Here is a 25,519-nt window from a genome sequence, read left to right as displayed (position 1 = left end):
TTAACCCCTTCCAGCATTATCACGTTCATGCAAGTCACGGAAAGTTTTCCTCCTGCATCCTGACGTGCTTGTAAGTGATGGTGAATGCGATGACCGACAGCCGAGCTCTTGATGCAACCTCCAATTTCAGGTTTACCCCTTAAATGCCACAATCAATAGTGATTGCGGCATTTAAGTACTTCGACAGCTGGGGGGGCTCCCTCTGTCATCCATCGGGTGGCTATTCATGGCAGCCAGGAACCTAACAAAGGCCCCCAGGCCTGCCATGACGTAATGCCTAATAGGCCGTGCCAGAGGCACATCCTAATAGATTGCCTGTAAGTTTAAGGCCTCATTTACACGAGCGTGTGCGTTTTGCGCGCGCAAAAAACGCAGCGTTTTGCGTGCGCAAAAGGCACTTGACAGCTCCGTGTGTCATCCGTGTATGATGCGCGGCTGCGTGATTTTCGCGCAGCCGCCATCATAGAGATGAGGCTAGTCGACGTCAGTCACTGTCCAGGGTGCTGAAAGAGTTAACTGATCGGCAGTAACTCTTTCAGCACCCTCGACAGTGAATTCCAATCACCATATCGAGTAACCTGTTTAAAAAAAAAAAGAGGTTCGTACTTACCGAGAACTTCCCGGCCGTTGCCTTGGTGACGCGTCCTTGGTGACGCGCCTCTCTTGACATCTGGCCCCACCTCCCTGGATGACGCGGCAGTCCATGTGACCGCTGCAGCCTGTGCTTGGCTTGTGATTGGCTGCAGCTGTCACTTGGACTTAATTGTCATCCCGGGAGGTCAGACTGGAGGAATTAGCCGGGAGTTATCGGTAAGTCAGAACTTTTTTTTTTTTTACACGTTCACGTTTATTGGAATCGGAAGTCACTGTCCAGGGTGCTGAACCAGTTTAAACTCTTTCAGCACCCTGCACAGTGACTGTCTCCTGCCGGGTTCTGTCAAAACGAGTTCGGCCGAACCCGGTAAAGTTCGGTTCGCTCATGTCTAAGACACTCCGTTCGGATGTTTGTAAACAGAAAAGCACGTGGTGCTTTTCTGTTTACATTCAGTTTGACAGCTCTTGCGCGAATCACGCAGTTTGCACGGAAGTGCTTCCGTGCGACCTTCGTGGTTTTCACGCACCCATTGACTTCAATGGGTGCGTGATGCGCGAAAAACGCACGATTATAGAACATGTCGTGAGTTTTACGCAACGCACTCGCGCTGCGCAAAATTCACGCATCGTCTGCACTGCCCCATAGAGTAATATAGGTGCGTACGACACGCGTGAAAAGCACGCGCGTATATTACGCTCGTGTAAATGAGGCCTAATACTGATGGACAGTAATGTTTTGGTATACTGAGCGATCAGTGATCTTTCATTTATGACATGTAAAATATAAAAATACACATATGCATTGTAATGACCTGAACAATAAAGTTAACACATTATTTGAACCTCCTGGTGAAATATGCCGCAAATGTTTGAGATCGGAAACAACCCTTTAAGGCCAAAATAAGCCTGTTCGTCAAGGAGTTAAACAGCATTAGCCAATGTGCTATGGCTTTTAGCTTGGTTCAATCCATGAAACTTAAATTAAATACTGTATATGATAGATTTTCTGTGTTCGCTATGTTCTGGGGCAGAGTTAGAAGAAGAAGCAGAGTTCTGTGAATGCAGTTTAGCTACAGACAGTCTGAGGTGGTCTAGGAAATAAGTGCATGGTCCATAACAGCAAGAATAGGTTCATGATTAACTGCAAACAACTATGCCACCAGTAAAAGAGAGAGTATTATAAGTAGCCAACGCACAATGAACCTCAGGAGGGTGTGAGCCAGAAGGTTTGCTTAACGGGGTTTCCTCCATCTTGGACATTTATGACATATCCACAGAATCCTACCTCAGGGACCCACACCTATCTCTAGAATGGGGGCCCCCTAAACCCTGTTCTATCTTGCTCGGTTACCGCTGCCTCCCGGCTACATCCTGATTAGGTGGTCGAGAGTTACAGAAACAGTCGAGCTCGCTTAGCTACGCGGTTTCTGTAACTCGCATAGAAGTGAATAAGAGTTCTGTAAACAGCGTAGAATGGTGAACTATGCTGTTTCCGTATCTCCTGAGTTCTGGAAGCTGCGTAGCTCGCCGTGCCACACGTTTTCGTAACTCCCTTTCACTTCTATGAGAGTTACAGAAACAGCGTAGTTCAGCAAGCTCAGCTATTTCCGTAATTCCCGACCACCTAATCAGTAAGTGGTCCCAGAGGTGGGACCCGCATCTGTCAGACATTTCTGACATATCCCTCGGATATGCCATAAATGTCCGAGATGGGAAAACCACTTTAACTGCACTCAAATACCTTAATAATAATCTTTATATAGCGCCAACATATTCCGCAGAACTTTACAATTCAGAGGGAACATGTACAGACAATAGCACACATTACATAGTGATAAACTAATTAATTCAAGAGGAGTGCTTCCAATAGAACTGGTTTTAGATTGCAACACTGATCCTGAAGTATTACCATCACTTACTAAGGCTTCCCAGTTGGCGAATGACATTAGATAGTGTGAGGTTGGTCATACATTCCAGTTCACTTTGGACATTAGGAAGCTTCTGCCGGCACACATGGCGCGGCTCTATGCAGCGGGCAACCAGCGGCATTCTGGTAAAATAAAGAAAGAACTGCCAATTAGTATACTGGTCTATAATGCATTCTTCTACAACAGAAACCGTAAGCATGCATTCATAGTTCACAAACTTTCTAAATATCGCAACGATAGTATGGCTGCTAAGAAAGTATACGGATGTGACATTTTAATGAGAAATTAATGGTACAATAATAACCTTAGTCATGAGTACAATCTTGTAGGGATGCAAGGATGCATCGAAACTTCGATACGGTTTTGATACCGCGCACCCTGAAACGGTTCAATACCATTATTTCATGTATTTCAATACTAAGCTGTGCGGCCGCACTGCTAAGTATAGTAACACGTGAATGTTGTTAGAGCAGGGCTGCGGCTGTGTAATACAGCCATTGTCCCGCTCCTGAGAAGTGCGCATGCAGTCAGCAAGATGTGATGTGTCCAGTGCTGCACTAATGATTGCCGGCACTGAAGACAGAACATGGACGGCGAACTACAAAAGACCCCTATGTTCTGCCTTCAGTGCCGGCCACATCGCATCATGCTGACCACGCGCACTATTTGTCAAGAGCAGAGCAATGGCTGTATTACACAGCCGCAGCCCCACTCTATCGGCGGAGATCAGAGAAACCTCTCATCTCCGCCGCTATTCCCCTGAATGCTGCGATCAAAGCTGACCGCAGCATTCAAGGGGTAAATGAGAAGGGGGGATGCCCCTTGGATCGCGTCACAGGGAATTCCTGTGACGCGATCGAGGGACATACCATATATGGGCAGACAGTCCAGGGTCCATTGAAGGACCCCAGGGCTGTCTTACCATATTTCCTGTTAGGGCATACTGATGTATGTCCTAACAACTGCCTGTGTACTATCAGTACGCAGGCTAATGTACTGGCATATTAAAAGTTAAAAATAAAATAAAATAGGTAATGTTATATAAAATGAAATTCAAGTTTGTTTTTTACAATAAGCCTGAAATTAAGTCTCAATACATAAAATATACATTCGGTATCGTCGCGACCGTAAACACATTTATAGCGTCATTCAGGTTTACACGGTTAGAAAATAAACTGCTTTCTTTCACTTATTATTGTGTATTATGAATTTTGAACCTCCATGTGCCTCACATTAATAGTAATTAACCCCATCGTGTACCTCACACATTAACCCAATGTTTTCCATCATGACTGAGGAGCATGATGGGGTTAATTACTATTAATGTGAGGCACATGGAGGTTCAAAATGCAATACTACACAAAGTATCGGTATTGAATTCTATTTCCACCCACACAGCCGAGTAGAACGTACTTCCAAGGATAAGACTTATACATGTACCTTCATAGGTTGAATATATCAATTAAGAATTTTTTTTTACTTAGTGTTTTACCTATGAAGGCATGGAGGTATGTATACAAGACGTATCCCAGAAAGACCAATTCTAACACTCTTTAAATGATGATGAAGCTATAGTAGGCACTAGAATACACTTTTACCAATGGACCCTTACTGATCAGCCCGAGGTCTCCTTGGTAACAAACCTTCTGCACAAACTTGTGGATTTACACATCAGGTCTGATATAAGAATTCGCTATTATTTAGAGAGCACACCAACATATTCCACAATCCGTGCCATCAGCTGGGTTCACCATTTAAGCATGTACACCCAAAACCACCCAAATTTTCTTGGAACTCAATTAACCTAAAATGTTGTTCCTTTAACCCCTTAATGGCCAGGGTTGAAAAGTCCTTAAAGAGACTCTGTCACCACATTATAAGTGCCCTGTCTCCTATATAAGGAGATGGACGCTGTAATGTAGGAGACAGTAATGCTTTTTATTTAAAAAAACGATCTATTTTCACAACGTTAGGAGCGATTTTGGTTTATGCTAATGAGCTTTCTTAATGCCCAAGTGGGCGTACTTTTACTTTCGACCAGGTGGGCGTTGTACAGAGGAGTGCATGACGCTGACCAATCAGCATCATGCACTCCTCTCCATTCATTTACACTGCACTAGCGATATAGATATATCACTATGTGCAGCTACATACACAAGCCCTAACATTTCTACAGCGTCCTGATAATGAATACACATGAAATCCAGCCTGGACATCATGTGTACTCAGAATCCTGACACTTCTGACTCTTTTCTGTGAGATTCCAGCAACGGATACGAAATCTCGCGAGATCTCGGAGCTAAACGAGATTTCGTATCCGTTGCTGGAATCTCACAGAAAAGAGTCAGAAGTGTCAGGATTCCGAGTACACATGACGTCCAGTCTGGATTTCATGTGTATTCATTATCAGGACACTAGTAATGTTAGGGCTTGTGTATGAGGCTGCACATAGCGATATATCTATATCGCTAGTGCAGTGTAAATGAATGGAGAGGAGTGCATGATGCAGATTGGCCAGCGTCATGCACTCCCCTGTACAACGCCCACTTGGTCGAAAGTAAAAGTACGCCCACTTGGGCATTAAGAAAGCTCATTAGCATAAACTAAAATCGCTCCTAACTTTGTGAAAAAATATCGTTTTTTTTAAATAAAAAGCATTACTGTCACCTACATTACAGCGTCTATCTCCTTATATAGGAGACAGGGCACTTATAATGTGGTGACAGAGTCTCTTTAAAGAGGCTCTGTCACCACATTATAAGTGCCCTATCTCGTATATAAGAAGATAGACGCTGTAATGTAGGTGACAGTAGTGCTTTTTATTTCGAAAAACGATCTATTTTAAACCACTTTATGAGCAATTTTTAGCTTTATGCTAATGAGATTCTTAATGCCCGAGTGGGCGTGTTTTACTATATGACCAAGTGGGCGTTGTACAGAGGAGTGCATGATGCTGACCAATCAGCATCATACACTTCTCTCCATTCATTTACACTGCACTAGCGATATAGTTATATCGTTATGTGCAGCCACATACACAAACCCTAACATTACTGCAGTGTCCTGATAACGAATATACATTACCTCCAGCCTGGACGTGATGTTTATTCAGAATCCTGACACTTCTGAATCTTTTCTGTGAGATTCCAGCAAGGCAAACGTAACCTCGTTTGAAATGACAGGTCATCGTAATCTCGCGAGATTACGCTTGCCTTGCTGGAATCTCACAGAAAAGATTCAGAAGTGGTCAGGATTCTGAATAAACATCACGTCCAGGCTGGAGGTAATGTATATTCGTTATCAGGACACTTTAGTAATGTTAGTGTTTGTGTATGTAGCTGCACATAACGATATAACTATATCGCTAGTGCAGTGTAAATGAATGGAGAGGAGTGCATGACGCTGATTGGTCAGCGTCATACACTCCTCTGTACAACGCCCACTTGGTCTAAAGTAAAAACATCGTTTTTCTAAATAAAAAGCATTAGGGCATGTTCACACGATGAGAGGCATTTACGTGTGAAAAGACAGACTGTTAACAGCTGCCTCGTTTCACACGTAAATGCTCCTCCTCGTAATTTACGAGGCGTCTGAGACGCTCTGAGACGCTCGTAAATCTTGAGCTGTGCTTCATTGAGTTCAATGAAGAACAGCTCAAATTACGTGGCAAAGAAGTGCCCTGCACTTTTTTGCCGAGGCAGTCCATTTATGCGTCGTCGTTTGACAGCTGTCAAACGACGACGCGTAAATTACAGGTTGTCTGCGCAGTACGTCGGCAAACCCATTCAAATGAATGGGCAGATGTTTGCCGACGTATTGCAGCCCTATTTTCAGACGTAAAACGAGGCATAATACGCCTCGTTTACGTCCGAAAATAGGTCGTGTGAACCCAGCCTTACTGTCACCTACATTATAGCGCCGATCTCCTTATGTAGGAGATAGGTCACTTATAATGTGGTGACAGAGCCTCTTTAACGACCAGCTACATTTACTATCTTTTTCATTGATGTAACTATATGAGCTCTTGTTTTATGCAGGAGAACTTATTCGTTTTTTTCTGTGCAGTTTGGGGGGGGGGGGGTAGCAAAAATTTAAGTTACATAGTTTTCTTTTGCGGCGTAAATATAGGAAAAAAAGTGTTTCTCAGCATTTTTATCCCATTCATGCTAAATAATAATATTTGTTTTTCAGGTTATTACGGTCGTGTAAATAACTAATATGTGTAGGTTTTTGTTTTTATGTAATGTATGGGAAATCAAATATATTATATCAACATAACATTATTTATTTACACCTGTGCAATCTCCCTCTATGTAGCATTGTAGTCGGCCTGCATCCTCATGTGTGTACCTGTCATTATGAGTAAGTAAGGCTTTTTTTCAGTGATTTTAAATTAATATCGCTCATCTTTGTTATTTGTTGATAATTTTATTTATAAGATTAGTTTATACTTCGAACGTAGCCATTGAGCTCTGCGGGCAAACAATTTTGTGAAAAATGCTTTTTCGGCCTCCCATTTTTTTAAATGTGAGGTAAGAGGCAGAACTGCGGCAAGAAAGGACATGCCGCCTTCTTTCCTTGCGAACGGCTAAACGCTGCTCGGTTAAAAAACAGCTCCGCTTACCATTGAAATCAAAGGGAGGCTGTTTCTGACATTTTTTGGCACGGATTCCGGCGCGATTTCCGCTTCAAAAAACTCAGTGCGAACTGGGCCGAATACTTGGGGTATGTGCACACACAATAAAAAAACGTCTGAAAATATGAAGCTGTTTTCAAGGGAAAACAGCTCCTGATTTTCAGCCGTTTCTTAATCATACTCGCGTATTTAGCTGCGTTTTTGACGGCCGTTTTTGTAGCGTTTTTTTTATAGAGTCAATGAAAAACGGCTCCAAAGACAGCCCAAGAAGTGACATGCACTTCTTTTCCGCGGCCGTCTTTTTATGTGCCGTTTTTGGAAAAACGAGGCGTAAAAAACGCCCCGTCCGAACAAAACGTCGTATTTCCGATTGAAATCAATGGGCAGATGTTTGGAGGCGTTCTGCGTCAGATTTTTCAGCCGTATTATGGGACATTTACAGCCCGAAAAAACTCTGTGTGAACATACCCTTAAATACACTTCTCCTCCAGCTTGTCTTCAATTGGTGCTCTCCTTCATTTCACCTCCCTTTCAGCCCTTTCCCCTTTTTTGTCTTCTCTGAGGTTTATTATTGGCATTGTTTGACTCTTCAGTATGCACTTTGTCATTTTGCTTTATACACTTCAAGTAATAGTCTTTCCTTTATGTGAGATATATATACAGTGAAGGAAATAAGTATTTGATCCCTTGCTGATTTTGTAAGTTTGCCCACTGTCAAAGACATGAACAGTCTAGAATTTTTAGGCTAGGTTAATTTTACCAGTGAGAGATAGATTATATAAAAAAAAAAAAAAAAAAAAGAAAATCACATAGTCAAAATTATATATATTTATTTGCATTGTGCACAGAGAAATAAGTATTTGATCCCTTTGGCAAACAAGACTTAATACTTGGTGGCAAAACCCTTGTTGGCAAGCACAGCAGTCAGACGTTTTTAGTAGTTGATGATGAGGTTTGCACACATGTTAGATGGAATTTTGGCCCACTCCTCTTTGCAGATCATCTGTAAATCATTAAGATTTCGAGACTGACGCTTGGCAACTCGGATCTTTAGCTCCCTCCATAAGTTTTTGATGGGATTAAGGTCTGGAGACTGGCTAGGCCACTCCATGACCTTAATGTGCTTCTTTTTGAGCCACTCCTTTGTTGCCTTGGCTGTATGTTTCGGGTCATTGTCATGCTGGAAGACCCAGCCACGAGCCATTTTTAATGTCCTGGTGGAGGGGAGGAGGTTGTCACTCAGGATTTGACGGTACATGGCTCCATCCATTCTCCCATTGATGCGGTGAAGTAGTCCTGTGCCCTTAGCAGAGAAACACCCCCAAAACATAATGTTTCCACCTCCATGCTTGACAGTGGGGACGGTGTTCTTTGGGTCATAGGCAGCATTTCTCTTCCTCCAAACACGGCGAGTTGAGTTAATGCCAAAGAGCTCAATTTTAGTCTCATCTGACCACAGCACATTCTCCCAATCACTCTCAGAATCATCCAGATGTTCATTTGCAAACTTCAGACGGGCCTGTACATGTGCCTTCTTGAGCAGGGGGACCTTGCGGGCACTGCAGGATTTTAATCCATTACGGCGTAATGTGTTACCAATGGTTTTCTTGGTGACTGTGGTCCCAGCTGCCTTGAGATCATTAACAAGTTCCCCCCGTGTAGTTTTCGGCTGAGCTCTCCACCTTCCTCAGGATCAAGGATACCCCACGAGGTGAGATTTTGCATGGAGCCCCAGATCGATGTCGATAGACAGTCATTTTGTATGTCTTCCATTTTCTTACTATTGCACCAACAGTTGTCTCCTTCTCACCCAGCGTCTTACTTATGGTTTTGTAGCCCATTCCAGCCTTGTGCAGGTCTATGATCTTGTCCCTGACATCCTTAGAAAGCTCTTTGGTCTTGCCCATGTTGTAGAGGTTAGAGTCAGACTGAGTAATTGAGTCTGTGGACAGGAGTCTTTTATACAGGTGACCATGTAAGACAGCTGTCTTTAATGCAGGCACCATGTTGATTTGGAGCGTGTAACTGGTCTGGAGGAGGCTGAACTCTTAATGGTTGGTAGGGGATCAAATACTTATTTCTCTGTGCACAATGCAAATAAATATATATAATTTTGACAATGTGATTTTCTGTTTTTTTTTTTTATATAATCTATCTCTCACTGGTAAAATTAACCTAGCCTAAAAATTCTAGACTGTTCATGTCTTTGACAGTGGGCAAACTTACAAAATCAGCAAGGGATCAAATACTTATTTCCTTCACTGTATATATATATATATATATATATATATATATATATATATATATATCTTACATATCATGTATTTTCTGTGATACTACTGATATTTTTCAGTCGTTTTTTTTCCTGTATGCGATTGCAATTGTATTGTTCTTTTCTTGTCAACTGTTAATAAGTTTGATAATGAAAGAAAAAAAAAACAAAAAAAAACTAAAAATGAACATACCTGTACCCTATATTACAGATTACACACTACTAGTATAGCATTCACTGCGAATAAATTGTGGACATTTTCATGAAGGTCAGGTGACAATTGGCTCCAAAATCTCACGACCATTTCCACATAATAATTATGGCTACGATCTGTCCTTCTCAGCCGGATTGTGGCGAGCGCTGACACCTGCAAACAATAGCAGTTCGGAGTGCTGGTGCCAAGTGCTATAGAATATTTCCGCCCCCATGTATACTACAATAATAATTTTTTGATATTGGATATAAAGTATTATTACTATAGAGATTATTCACATTCTGTACTGTATACACTGATATTGTGCATCAGAGATGGAAAGGGAGAGAGAAGTGGAGTTGAGCAGAAGCAGAATGTTCTGGATAGCTCTGCGGATAGACAGGATGTAACGCTTTGCCAGAGAGGCGGGTGGAGAGCGGAGTCACTGCCGGACATCCTTAATTAGCAATTCCCAGCATGCACTGTTAGACAAGACTTACTAATCTGCCGTATACACGACAACCCGTGCTTTATAGGTGTGCACACAAAAATCTGTGTCTATCCTGTGCACACCATAAACAAGTGACTGAAAAAATTATTATCTGCAAAAAAAATACACCCTGTCACTAAAGAAAATGGATAATGTTTACCCCGGACGGCTGCCACTTTCTTGGCATTTATGCGTTAAGGAAGCAAATCAGTTCTACGCCCTTTTTTTAGGGTGCAGAATTAAAACTGTATTAATCTTCAGTCGGACTGTACGTGTACTTGTTCCAGTATTTAGCAGCTCGGTCAGATTTGACTATATATGTGCACAGACTTGATATCCACTTTCCAGGCTGCTCAGCTGGATCATAGACACATGGCATGCTTAGGGCAGGTAGCAATCGCCTCATACATGGACAGGCACAGGGTAAATGTTCTTTGCTGCATGTACCAATATCCCAATCTAGGGCCCGAACAGTATAAGCCGTGACCATGAATGAGTGGCCCACATACACATGTATAGATTATATAGAACGTCATTATGTCCACTGTTGGTATCTGGCACTGGTCTGTAGGAGGAGTCATTATATCCCCCCACTTCAGAGGCCAGCGCTGGCGGAGGCTGCAGGCCCTAGAGGGATTAACAGAGAGACAGAAAGCTGCCAAGAGATCCAGGTGTGAAAGGCTGGCACACCCCTTCTCCACATCTCATTGGTTACAGCTCAGAGCCTGCAGCTGTAACCCCTTCAACACTAGTCACTGTGACACTGCAAATGGCTGCACGCACACAAACAGCTCTTTCACAATCCAATGCTCCGTGTACAATTACAGTTGCCAGAGAAGCAAACATTCCATGTATGCAAGTACGAATAAAGTTGAAACATAAAACTGAGGTTTCACAATGGCACATGTAGCGGTTTTAATCGAAATTACCACAGTTTTCTCCAGCTGTATTTGGCTGCACAATTTTCACAGGTAAAAACCTTCTGGCCAATAAACTCATTGAAAAGCCGCAGTAGTTTATGGCAAAACCCATGTAGAAGTGCATCAAACCATTGCTATGCGTGAATGAACTCTTATTCACACGGGGTATTTTGCAGGAGGAATATCTGCCTCAAAATTCCATTTGGAAGTTTGAGGCAGATATTCCTCTCCCTGCACGCCGATTTTCGCGCCGTTTTTCGCCCGCGGCCATTGAGCGCCGCGGGCATAAAACAGCGCAAAATACGCTTTCTCTGCCTCCCATTGAAGTCAATGGGAGGTCAGAGGCGGAAGCGCCCGAAGATAGGGCATGTCGCTTCTTTTTCCCACGAGGCAGTTTTACTGCTCGCGGGAAAAAGACGCCGACGCCTCCCATTGAAATCAATGGGAGGCGTTTTCGGGCCGTTTTTGCCGAGCTTTGCGACGCGGTTTCCGCGTCAAAAAACTCGGCAAAATACTCTGTGTGAACATAGCCAAGGCCCCAAGCACACGACCGTAAAAAAAACCTCCGTTTTCAAAAATTGACCCATTCACTTTCATTGAACGCGGACACCTTTCCGTAGCGCTATGGATGGGTGTCCGTGCCGTAGAAATGTTCAGAAACTTATGGAACGTGTCCGTTCTTTTGCATTTTGCGGGCCGTGCTCCCATACTTTGTACGGGAACACGGCCCGAAAATGCGGGTGGCAGTCGGCGGGCCGTGATTGCGGGCACGGTCGGGTGCATGGGGCCTTAGGCTGGTTTCCCACGTAGCGTAAACGCTGCGGAATTTCGGCAATGGAATTATGTGAGGGAATTCCGCAGCATCTACAGTAGCAGTAAAGTGGATGAGATTTAAAAAATATCATGTCCACGCTGCGGAAAAAAACCGCAGTGTAAACGTAAATAAATTCACCTGCGGTGCCGAATTTAAATCCACAGCATGTCAATTTATACTACATTTTCGTTGCTTTTCTGTTGCGGTTTTTCCCCATTGAATTCAATGAGGGTGCAAAACCCGCAACAGAAAGCCAGTGTTGCGACTTTTACGGCAGAATCGCAGCGATTCCACCACAAAAATAGCAACTCAAAAATCGCTGCATTCCGGCCTCCTGGGATGACATTTCATCCAATCTGAAAGCTGCAGCCAATCACAGGCTGCAACAGTCATCCCAAGGGGCCGGACTGCACGGACAACAGAAGGTCGCGTCACCATGACAACGGCCCACGTTAAAGAGGCTCTGTCACCAGATTTTGCAACCCCTATCTCCTATTGCAGCAGATCGGCGCTGCAATGTAGATTACAGTAACGTTTTGTTTTTTTTAAAACTAGCATTTTTGGCCAAGTTATGACCATTTTTATATTTATGCAAATGAGGCTTTCTAAAGTAAAACTGGGCGTGTTTAAAGTTAAAGTACAACTGGGCGTGTTTAAAGTTAAAGTACAACTGGGCGTGTTTAAAGTTAAAGTACAACTGGGCGTGTTTAAAGTTAAAGTACAACTGGGCGTGTTTAAAGTTAAAGTACAACTGGGCGTGTATTGTGTGTGTACATCGGGGCGTTTTTACTTCTTTTAGGGTATGTTCACACGAGGGCGTCCGTTACGGCTGAAATTACGGGGATGTTTCAGCCTGAAAACATCCCCGTAATTTCAGCCGTATCGGCATGTGCTTGAACGCCGCGTCCATTACGGCCGTAATTGGCGCTGCTATTCATTGGAGTCAATGAATAACGGCTCCAATTACGGCCAAAGAAGTGACAGGTCACTTCTTTGACGCGGGCGTCTATTTACGCGCCGTCATTTGACAGCGGCGCGTAAATATACGCCTCGTGTGAACAGACAAACGTCTGCCCATTGCTTTCAATGGGCAGATGTTTGTCAGCGCTATTGAGGCGCTATTTTCGGGCGTAATTCAGGGCAAAAACGCCCGATTTACGTCCGTAAATAGGCCGTGTGAACATACCCTTACTAGCTGGGCGTTGTGTATAGAAGTATCATCCACTTCTCTTCAGAACGCCCAGCTTCTGGCAGTGCAGACACAGCCGTGTTCTCGAGAGATCACGCTGTGACGTCACTCACTTCCTTCCCCAGGTCCTGCATCGTGTCGGACGAGCGAGGACACATCGGCACCAGAGGCTACATTTGATTCTGCAGCAGCATCGGCGTTTGCAGGTAAGTCGATGTAGCTACTTACCTGCAAACGCTGATGCTGCTGCAGAATCAACTGTAGCCTCTGGTGCCGATGTGTCCTCGCTCGTCCGACACGATGCAGGACCTGGGGCAGGAAGTGACGTCACAGCGTGATCTCTCGAGAACACGCTGTGTGTCTGTGCACTGCCAGAAGCTGGGCGTTGTGAAGAGAAGTGGATGATGCTGATTCGTCAGCATCATACACTTCTATTCACAACGCCCAGCTAGTAAAAGAAGTAAACACACCCAGATGTACATACACAATACACGCCCAGATGTACATACACAATACACGCCCAGTTGTACTTTAGAAAGCCTCATTTGCATAAATATAAAAATGGTCATAACTTGGCCAAAAATGCTCGTTTTTAAAAAATAAAAACGTTACTGTAATCTACATTGCAGCGCCGATCTGCTGCAATAGGAGATAGGGGTTGCAAAATCTGGTGACAGAGCCTCTTTAACTATATACTTTTTTTTCTCATGCGCTAGTTTCTGCCCAAAAAACTGGACCACAATTTGGTGCAATTTTTCAGGTGGAATTCGCTGCGGGTTCTAGGTCAAATACACTGCCTTAGGGTATGTTCACACGCAGACTCAAAAACATCTGAAAATACGGAGCTGTTTTCAAGGGAAATCAGCTCCTGATTTTCAGACGACTTTTAAGCCCCCAGCTATTTTCGCTGCGTTTTTTTTACGGCTGTTTTTGGAGCTGTTTTCAATAGAGTCTATGAAAAACGGCTCCAAAGATGTCCCAAGTAGTGACCTGCACTTTTTTTTCGCGGCTGTTTATTTACGCGCCCGTTTTTCAAAACGGGCGCGTAAAAAAACGGCCTGTCAGAACAGAACGCCGTTCTTCCCATTGAAATAAATGGGCAGATGTTTGGGGGCGTTCTGCTTCCGATTTTTTGGCCGTTTTTCGGCCGTTTACGTCCCGAAAAACGGGCGAAAATAGGCAGTGTGAACATACCCTAAGGCTACATTTACACGAGCATATCGGATTGACGAGCGTGGAAAAACACAAGTAAATCTGGTCCGTGTGTGCTGCGTTATGCATCAGTGTGATTTGCGAGTGGCATGCGTTATTCAAACACTTGCAAAAAAGAACATTTTTTTAAAAATTATTTTTAATTGAATTGATGCGCAATCCGTGCATCCGTGTGCGGTGCGTGGTTTTGACTTCAACGGGCGTGTAGGTGCGTGAAAACGCACCAATATTCGTCATGCAGCGAGTTTCACGCAGCGGACTAACGCAAGTGTGAACAGCCCCATTGAAATCAATGGGTCTGTGTGCTGCGCGTGATTTCCATGCGCAGCACACGGACGCTATTCACGTTCATGTGAATGGACCCTTAGGCTTGCTATTGTGACACTGCAGGTGTTTTTGGTTAGGACTCATTCAGACAAAACTAGTCTGTGTGCTTTGCGTGAAAATTACGCACACTGAATATCACGTACTAAATTTCAGTGTGCTGTGCGTGATTTGCGCATCAATTCCATTGAAAAATAAAAAATCCGTGCTTTGCAAGTGTGTGAAAAACACATGCCACTCGCAAAGCACAAATGCAATAACGCAACGCACACAGACCAGATTTACGCGCGTATTTCACGTGCGTGAATCGGATACGCTCGTGTGAATGTAGCCTTATGTTCACACATGACAAAACGTTGCAGATCTTGTTGCAGCTTTTGCGCCAGATCTTTGAGCCAAAGCCAGAAGTGGACCCAGAAAGTAGGAAAAGTATAAGATCTTCCTATATATTTCGATTCCTTTTGAAAACACTTCTGGCTTTGGCTCAAAAATCTGCATCAAAATCTGAAAGAAACGCAATGTGTGAACATAGCCGTTATGTTTCTCTGCAACTCAGGCTCTGTTCACACCACATTTTTGCCTACATCAAAAAAGTAAACAAAAGTATATTGTAATGATCTATAGGCTTCAGTTGTACAGGTGTATGCTAATAGTATGTCCTTATCAATGGTTTGACATCCTTATATATACACGCCAGAAGTATGGCCCAGACATATGCAATTGTATGCTACATACAAAAAAAACATGTCGCACGTTATCCACGCCATTGTATTGGAAACATTGCCGGCTACACTTTCCAACACATTTGACAAAAAGGGTATGTTGACATACCGGCCAGACGTTTGCCAAAAAGACACTCTTTTGATGTATCTTGGGTTTATAGAAGGCTATGGATATATCCAGCGTATACATTGTGATATTTTTTCACGTCAAGAAAATAATAGATGGGGTGTTTCAGCTCAGAACCCTCATCTATTATCCTATAAGTGGCTATAAAGGGCGCCTCTCGCTCTAGAGGACATGCATTAAACGGACAACCTACTGACTTGTGTAACGCTTCTCAGAAAGTGGTGCTGCAGCGGAATTAGATAATCGCTGAGGGGATCTCCCACAGATTACAGCCGATTGTGGGGAGAAACAGTGGGACCACCTGTGGTCAGTTTCTCGTCAGGAAGCCACCAAAAACAAAATTCCAAAATGGAAAACATAGCCGCCATCTTACTCTCCTTGTATATGAATATAGGTCTCCTGCTTTCATCTCTATGTGAGTGACCAGGTTAAATTTGCGTCGATCCATCCGCAATGGACATCTGTTATAAAAATAATACAAAACGCCGTGCATGCGCTAGTTTCCCTTGCCAGCATTATTCAACGGATTTTCCCTCTGTTATTCAATGGAGGCCGCTGATGACCGTGCCTTGTTACGTGTCCCTCCATCAGCGGGCATGTGAAGAATGGGGGCGCCATACAGGCAGTGTAAAAGGCTATACTAACAAAAGGGCGGAGCTTTACAGAGGAATACATTGGCGCTGATCTTTTAATAACTATGTGTTAGTAAGTGGCACATAATGCTGTTTAGATCACATTGGTAAAAATGAACTTAAAGTGGCCAAACCCTTCAGTCCTAGAAAACTTCAGAGTCTCAGACATGAGTTTTCAGGGAAATCTAGGTATTAGCGATTCGCAGAGAATTTCAGAAAATTCGCTCATCTCTAAGGCCAAGTTCCCACAGGGTGGATACGCTGTGTAAAAGTACACAACGTATCCATCCTGGAACCTGAAGGAAATTCCGGCCGAAAAGCCGCATCAAATTGTGGTGTGGTTTTTCGAGCGGAATCTCCGCTGTGCAAAACAATGGTTGAAATTTTAAAAAAACACAACAGTTTTTTACTGACCCTAGTCTCTGTTGTCATGTGACGCTTTCTTCTATTCTCGTCCAGGCCGTCCTCCTGGGATGACGATGCAGCCCATTTGACCACTGCAGCCTGAGATTGGCTGTAGCAGCCTGAGATTGGCTGTAGCAGTCACATGGGATGAAACGTCATCCCAGGAGGACAGCCTGGACGAGAACAGAAGATAGCGTCGCTATGACAACAGTCGGGCAGTATTAGGCCTCATGCACACGACCGTAGTGTTTTTCTGGTCCGCAAATTCCAGGACCGTGTTCCGTGAAATGTCCTCCACAGTTCATCCGTATGTAATCCGTAAAATGCGGATAAAAAAAAAAAAGCCTAGGTAAAACATGATGTCAAAAGCTTGTCCCAACCCCTTTAGAAGTCAACTATGAGATAAAATAAAAAAAAAATCAGAACATATTTGAAGTGTTACGTTACTCGAACTTCTGAAATGTAAGGGCACGACCATACGTGGCAGAGTTTTTCCACTGAAAATGTTGGTGCAGATTTGGGGCAATTACGCAACAAATCTGCACCAACATTTGCATATTTGACAGGTAGTTCAGACGTTGCCGAAAAGACAGCGGACTTGCCACAGATTTCAGTTTTTGCATTGAATTCAACAGCAATTCCACCACGTCTGCCCGTGCCCTAATAGTGACATGTCACGTTTTGATTGGTGGTGGTCCGAACCATGAGACCCCCTCCAATCGCACAAACTAAGCAATCACACGTGCACTTCTGCAGCTTCGTTTCAGCGATTGGTGGGTGTCTCAGTGATCCAACCCCGACATGTCACTATGACATGACAGAAGTACCCTTTAAAAAATAACAAACCGCATCAAGGTGTGAAACTTACCCATGCGTTTCTTTTGCGCTTTTGTCGCCTTCTCCCACTCTGAAAGATAAAGTTCACCGCAGACCTCCTGCAGGGCAAGATCTTTTATATTCCTGTCAGAATACTCTTCCAGGCGCTTATCCCATAGACAGGGCTTGTGCTGGACCAGGATTATTAACTTCTCAACGCTGATCATAGAAGCCATGCTGCTCTCTGCTGCTTTCCAACATTCTCTCCAGCCTTCACGACGACAGAACTCATTCCCGGTCATCGCCTAGCAACACTTCCGCAAATCCGCAAACTGCGGTTGACACACGGAGGTGTATCCGCATTTTCCACGGGCCCATTGACTTCTATGGGCATGTCCGCATCTAATTTGCGGGCCGTAATAAGACATGTCCTGAGTTTATGCGGCACGGATTTGTAGACATGCGGGGACCCGTGAAAACACGGATAGTGCGTATGGGCCCATAGAAATGAATGGGTCCGCAATTCTCCCGTGGATTTTCGGGGGAATTGCGGACGCAAAAACACGTTCGTGTCAATGGGGCCTTATCCTTTTACAAAAACAGGGTTGTTTTTTATTCCCAGAGTTGCGATTTTTGCAGTGGAATCGCAGCTTACCCGCCGCAAAAATTACAACATTTGCTATTTAATGCGGGTTTTACCTTCGCATTGAACTCAATGGAAAAAACCTGCAACAGAAAAGCAGCGATTCCGCAATATAAATTGACATGCTGCAAATTTAAAAACCGCACCGCTGGTCAATTTATAAACGATTTTTCGGCTGATTTTTTTACGTGGCGTGTGGATGACATTTATTCATATCTCATCCACACTGCTGCTACTGTAATACACTGCGGATTTTCCACAATGAAATCCATTGCAGGAAATCTAGTGTTTACCCTATGTGTGAAAACACCCTAATGGGTACCTTACAGTAAGGTAAGGTACCCATTAGGCTCGGAAATCTTACGCAGCATGCGGATGAGATTTGTTAAATGTCATCCACTATGCTGCTACTGTATTCTGCTGCGTTTCTTCCGGCTGGAAAAAACATGGCAATTCCGTTGGACAAGCCCTAAATGTCTGTATACATTTTATGGTATTCACAAGGATATGTGGTGTGAACAGAACGCTGGCAACCATCTGAACATATTTGGGCACTGCTTAGCAAACAGCACAGCTCAGAACTTATTCAGTATGGAGTAAAGCAAGCAATTCCTATTGTTCATAGAGCTGCAGGAATTTAAACTGCCCGTTGTTGCGCTGTAAATCCATCTTCATAATGCAGGCGGGTACAAATGTTCTAGGAAGTAGCGGATATCTAGGTTGCCGTAAAATATTGAATTGCCCGAAGCTCGGTCCAAAAAAATAAATAAAAATCATCCTAATGATTGTATGATCGGTAGCGCTAATAATTTTGTTTATGGTACTAAGAACAAATAAAATCAGTTTTAACCCATGGAAGTGTGCTCCAATCATAGGACCACTTATTGTTCATGGCTTTTGCCACTGGCATAGAATAATGGTTTTGCTGACAGTTATCAGTCACGATTCCCTGAATAAATAAGCACGTCATTTCAAAAGAGGAGTGGGAATAAGCAGCTGCCAGACATCCTTGGTGCCACTTATCTTTAGGTTGGCGTTTTTGTTGCTTTTGTAACATACTTTTATTTGTTTTGGTTAATAAACTTCCATGCCTTTCAATTGGTGTTCATGTACCAAAACCAAAAAAAGAACGTTAAAAACGAAACCCAGCCTTAGGCAAAAGAAGAAGAATGTAGGGGGAAATACTAACCTTGATTTCTCCAACATCAGATGTCAAGAAGCATCTGGCAGCCCCCATAGACAACAGATTGTCAGCAGATCCATAAGAAATCGTCAAGCTCCACCGATAAAAAAACGAATCTCCCCCGACTCCCCCATAAATATCCAGCTGGGACCGGCGGGGGGTTCATGTTTATTCATTAAACAAAAGGAGAGAAGCCCTCACCGGGCACCTTTGGCAACACTTATCTCGCAGAACAACTGATAGGACAAGTCCAACATGCTTCTCACCATACAGGCTGCCATTGACTAACATGGACTTAATGTGTACTGCCAGCGAAAAAGGAATGTGTCGTCAGAAAATTACATATAATTTAAATCAAGTTTTTACATTAAACATATTTCTTAAGAATTTTTATATTTCTTAAGTGATTTTCTTTTAAAATTTCTATGTCATTATCTATATGAAAAAATCTTGTTGTTTCCAATCTGACCACGGAGTCTCACAATCGGCTGACACTTCCTGTTCTATAGAGATCACTTCTGAGCAGTAATCTCATTATCACAGGCAGGATCAGGGTATGTTCACACACAGTGTTTTCAGGCGTATTTCGGGGCGTTTACGCCTCGAAAAACGGAAGCTGAACGCCTACAAACATCTGCCCATTGAAATCAATGGGAAAAACAGAAGTTAGTTCATACGGAGCGGCTTTTTACGCCGGTTTTAAAAAACGGGCGTAAAAAGCCGCTCTGTAAAAAGAAGTAGCATGTCACTTCTTGAGGCGTTTTTTTGGAGCTGATTTTCCATCTTAGGGCCAGTTCTCACTGAGTTTTCTTGACACGTATTTTGACGCGGAAACGCGTCGGAAAACGCGCCAAAAAATGGGCGAAAATGCCTCCCTTTGATTTCAATGGGAGCCGGAGATGTTTTTTCCCGCGAGCGGAAAAACCGGCTCGCGGGAGAAAGAAGGGACATGCCTATCTTCGCGCGATTACGCCTCTGACCTACCATTGACATCAATGGGAGGCAGAGAAAGCGTATTTCGTGGCGTTTTATGCCCGCGGCGCTCAATTGCCGCAGGCAAAAAACACAGCGAAAATCGTCGTGCAGGCAGAGAAAAATCTGCCTCAAACTTCCAAACAGAATTTTGAGGCAGATTTTCAGCATCAAAAACGCCTGAAAATCAGGAGCTGTTTTCCCTTGAAAACAGCTCCGTATTTTCATAAGTTTTTGAGTTTGTGTGTGCACATACCCTTATAATGAACGGAAACAACTACATATAGATAATACAGGATCCACCATTCACAATAGGTGATGACACAGCGCCCCTCCTAAAAAATCCTGTAATAGAATTCAATGGTTCATATGCTCCATGTGGCTGCTGTAAAGCATATGTCTAAGACCCCATGCACACGACCGTGCCCGTAATCATGGTCCGTGATTACGGGCATGGTCGGCCACATTTGCGGGCCGTGCTACCATTATAAAGTACTTCCGTAAAATCAAAAAATAGGACATATCCTATTTTTTACGGAAGCTTTCTACAGCCCGGACACCTTCCCGTAAATATACGGGAAGGTGTCCGTAGGCCATAGAAATGAGTCGAACCGTATTTTGATCCACAATAACGGACCATAATTGCGGACCAAAATTACGGTCCTGTGCATGGGGCCTAAATGTTGTTAACAGCAGCTCAGTTAAGATGGCTGCCCCCATTATCATTAAACTCACGACAGGTCCTATATTTCTGCGTTTTTCGCGCATCACGCACCCATTGAAGTCAATGGGTACGTGAAAATCACGCGCACCACACGGAAGCACTTCCGTGGGACGCGCGTTATTCGCACAACAGCAGTCAAAAGTATGTTTGGAAACAGAAAAGCACCACGTGCTTTTCTGTTTACAAACATCCAAACGGAGTGTCATAATGATGGCGGCTGCGCGAAAATCACGCAGCCGCACATCCTATGTGATGACACACGGAGCTGTTAAGTGCCTTTTGCGCACGCAAAAACGCACACGCTCGTGTAAATCCGCCCTTAGTGATGCCATAACGGGAAGTCTTAGACTTGTCAGTGGAGGTCCTCCAAATTAAGGGGTTTACGGCACTGAAGTGCCATCAAAAACCAACACATCTGGAGACTTCTGTCCTCGGAAATCTCTGACACAGTGCAAGTGGTAGACATTACTGTCCCCAGTGAGGCTCTTGCTCAAACATTAGGGGAGACGTATCAAGACTAAACAAGTAGAAAACTCATCGGCCTGTGTAACATGCCCATCGATCAGCAGACAAATGAGCAAACACTCACAGGGGATGTGCTGTTGATAAGGTGCAAACTGTATGGGGATGAACTATCGTATTAAAGGGGTTTTCCCATAATCAATATTTATCACCAATCTACAGAATAGATGATAAATATCTGATCGGTGGGAGTCCGACCGCTGGGACCCCCACCAACAACGAGAACGGGCTTACCATGCCAGTTCTGGGAGCTTCAAAGGAATGGAGCGGTAGTGCGCATGCTCAGCAACCGCTCTATTTATTTCTATGTGGCTGCTGAGAGCCATCTTCGGCAGCATAAAAATTAATAGAGTGGTGGCGGAGAATGCACACTACCGCTTTATTCCTATGGGGCTCCAGGAATGGCAAAGTAACCCCGTTCTGGTGTTCGGTGGGGGTCCCAGCGGCCGGACTCCCACCGATCAGACATTTATCACCTATTCTGTGGATAGGTGATAAATATTCATTACGGGAAATCCGCTTTAATGAACGTTCGTCACCAAACACACGATCATCGCTCCATGTAAATGGAGCAAACAAGCGCCAATTGACATTTTTGTTATCGTCGATTGGCGCTCATTACTGGCCAGCAAATCTGCATGTGTAAAAGGGCCATTAGACGTCCGACCGCCAAAGATCATAATGTTATAGCTTATTCTAGCCATATACCAAAACAGTATAAGATGGGAACATCCCTTTAACGGTCATTATTTCAATACAGCCTTTGTATACTCTAGCTATCTAAACCCTCACAAGTCTTAAAGAGACTCTGTCACCAGATTATCAATTCCCTATCTCCTATTGCATGTGATCGGCGCTGCAATGTACAGGGTGGGCCATTTATATGCATACACCTAAATAAAATGGGAATGGTTGGTGATATTAACTTCCTGTTTGTGGCACATTAGTATATGGGAGGGGGGAAACTTTTCAAGCTGGGTGTTGACCATGGTGGCCATTTTGAAGTTGGCCATTTTGTATCCAACTTTAGTTTTTTCAATGGGAAGAGGGTCATGTGACACATCAAACTCATCGAGAATTTCACAAGAAAAACAATGGTGTGCTTGGTTTTAATGTTACTTTATTCTTTCATGAGTTATTTACAAGTTTCTGACCACTTATAAAATGTGTTCAAAGTGCTGCCCATTGTGTTGGATTGTCAATGCAACCCTCTTCTCCCACTCTTCACACACTGATAGCAACACCGCAGAAGAAATGCCTCCCGATCTGACCCCCTTAGACTTTTATCTTTGGGGTCACCTGAAGGCAATTGTCTATGCTGTGAAGATACGAGATGTGCAGCAACTGAAACGACGGATACTGGAAGCCTGTGCTAGCATTTCTTCTGCGGTGTTGCTATCAGTGTGTGAAGAGTGGGAGAAGAGGGTTGCATTGACAATCCAACACAATGGGCAGCACTTTGAAAACATTTTATATGTGTCACATGACCCTCTTCCCATTGAAAAACTAAAGTTGGATACAAAATGTCCGACTTCAAAATGGCCGCCATGGTCAACACCCAGCTTGAAAAGTTTCCCCCCTCCCATATACTAATGTGCCACAAACAGGAAGTTAATATCACCAACCATTCCCATTTTATTTAGGTGTATCCATATAAATGGCCCACCCTGTAGATAAGAGTAACGTTTTTGTTTTTTTAAAACGATCATTTTTGGCCAAGTTATGAGCAATTTTATATTTATGCAAATGAGCCTTTCTAATGGACATCTGGGCGTGTCTTGTGTTTGTAACATCTGGGCGTGTTTACTTGTTTTACTAGCTGGGCGTTGTGAATAGATGTGTTCGTCAGGATCATATGTCAGCATCATCCACTTCTATTCACAACACCCAGCTAGTAAAACAAGTAAAAACGCCCAGATGTCACCAACACAAGACACGCCCAGTTGGAAATTAGAAAGGCTCATTTGCATAAATATAAAATTGCTCATAACTTGGACAAAAATGATCGTTTTAAAAAAAAAAAAAAAAAAACACTTTACTGTTCTCTACATTGCAGCGCCGATCACATGCAATAGGAGATAGGGATTTGATAACCTGGTGACAGAGCACCGGTCACCAGCATTTCACCTATTGAACTTTACTTATCCCTCACTGGCCGCTGCTATCAAAAGTTAATTGCCGTTATCCCCTCTCCTAAACTCCTCCCCCGACTGTAAATAACGGTCTGCAAACATTTTGCGCTTTTTATCGTAATAATCCGGCATTCCTTTGTGCGCAGACACCAGAATAGGACATCAATGCACAAGCGCAGGATTTTGTGTGCTGGGGGAAGGCGACGAGCTGTCAATCAAAAGTAAGGAGGCGGGGTAAACTCAGAAAGACTTGAGGAATGAAAATATGACTTTTTCAAACGAAGATTTGACTCTTTTCAAGAGAAGATCTGACTCTTTTATGCTCATTAGCATACGATGTGGGAACACTAAAAACTGAATACTAAAGCTACAGAGCCGACTAAGAAGACACTTATAGCTTATATAGAAATGATTTTTCACCCACTACCACCAGGTATTGCTGGTTTAATAGGTGAAATGCTGGCGACAGGTTCCCTTTAAGGTCCTATTACACCGGCCCATTTCAGCCAATGCAACGAGTGCCGATGAACAAGACATCTCGTTGATCAGCGCCCATTTGCTGCAGCCACAAGGAGCTACGTATGGGGACGAGCGCTCGTTACTCCGATCGCTCATCCCCATACATTATCATCATGTCGGCAGCGCGTCTCTCTGTTTACACAGGGAGACGTGCTGCCGAGAACGATAACATTTTAGTTTTTTAAAACGATACGATCAGCTGATGAATGAGCGTTTTCTCGTTCATCTGCTGATCGCTGCCCTGTTTACACAGGGCAATGATCGGGAACGAGAGTTCTATGAAAAAAGTACTTTATCCTCTATGTCAGAAGATAGATAAAAGGTGAATTTTGGTGATCTAAAGTATACGGAGGGCACTCTGGGATTGGGCTTGTTTAAATTCCCACCCAGCTTATTATCCTCTCCCCTTTAAAATGTTGTTTTTTCTTCTTGGCTAGCTGGCAAGCCTTTAATAGACACATATTGAATGTGTATGGCTGGCTTTAGGGATCAGTTGACACTAGATGGTAAGCTCACATGGGCAGTACCCTCTCTCTCTCCTTTTGATACATTGTCACTTGTAGTTTGTTTTTGAGACATTGTATTTGTCCTCTGGCATGTTTATTGCTACCTGTCATAATAAAGATATAAATAGACCTGGTTGTTATGATTAGTATTAATATTAGAACCATTTTCATCCATCCATCATATATAACTTGTTGACTGTCCCAAAAAAAGTTTGCCTCCACTTCTACCAGCATAGATCGCGATGTTGACAAGTTATAAAGTGACACCCGTCTTGTTACAAAAGTGGTGACAGAACTTGGTCTCATCATAACTTTTCCATCGCTAACATTGTAGCATCATAGAAGACGTCTCGTTATACTTCTACCTCCGAAAACCTATTTAAACAGTCAGCAGACCACGTCATACTATGCCTTGAACATGACTACTCCCGCTTCTCCTCACCTTAACCCCGGGGTCTCCGCTCCTTTCACCGGGGAACCACCAAGACAACCAGCTTGGACACCGCCCCACCAAAACCCTCCCTGGGTACACTGTGATTGGCTACAGTAATTCTATCCATGCTGTTGATTGGCTATGCCTGCTTGATCTTTGTTTGTGATTGGTTAAGAATACTTCCGTCATGCTTCTGATAGGCTGCTTTCTTCTTCCTTCCTAACTCTGATTGGAACGTGCTGATAGAGTTCTGGATAGACGTAAAAGTGTATGGCAGCTGTTCAGAAAACATATGAACCCTGTATACCAGATATTGTGTGTGAGAAACCATTTTTTCGAAGACCAAAGTGTTATTGAGACGTAGGTTGATAAAATGACTACTGAAGGCGAGACCGCTGGCTATAATGGGCTTATATCATTCCGTGTCTAGGTTGCGTTTTTGGTTTTTGGCCGGTAATGTGCTGCTGCCATTTACAAATGTGGTTCCTAATTTTCGTATAGATCTTTTCTTGAAGAGAAGTTGGATGCTTGGTGAGCAGCAGATCGTATATTTAGAGTTGTTGTTTTTTTTTCTAAAATAAAAAACATCCAGCTGACGTTTCTCCAGGCTT

The 25,519-nt window shown here is 43.5% G+C and overlaps 1 protein-coding gene across 2 annotated transcripts in view; it reads right to left on the bottom strand.

Moving 5' to 3' along the window:
• Positions 1–25,000, bottom strand: part of WASF2 (WASP family member 2) — a 38,612-nt gene extending 13,612 nt beyond the window's left edge. The window contains exons 1-2 of one of the 2 annotated variants that reach the window (XM_075853438.1): positions 24,918–25,000; positions 2,514–2,644 (exon numbers count right to left, since the gene is read on the bottom strand). In XM_075853438.1, the coding sequence (XP_075709553.1) occupies positions 2,514–2,643 (130 nt within the window). In that variant the 5' untranslated portion in view covers position 2,644; positions 24,918–25,000. Of the gene's footprint in view, positions 1–2,513; positions 2,645–16,467; positions 16,541–24,917 lie in introns of those variants that run through there. The other variant, XM_075853439.1, reaches the window with a different exon arrangement.
• Between the last annotated feature and the right edge of the window lie 519 nt (positions 25,001–25,519).

The sequence above is a fragment of the Rhinoderma darwinii genome, chromosome 2 (genome assembly GCF_050947455.1).
Source record: "Rhinoderma darwinii isolate aRhiDar2 chromosome 2, aRhiDar2.hap1, whole genome shotgun sequence".
In the NCBI taxonomy this organism is placed as follows: Eukaryota; Metazoa; Chordata; class Amphibia; order Anura; family Rhinodermatidae; genus Rhinoderma; species Rhinoderma darwinii.
This window is presented reverse-complemented; position numbering and strand designations above follow the sequence as displayed.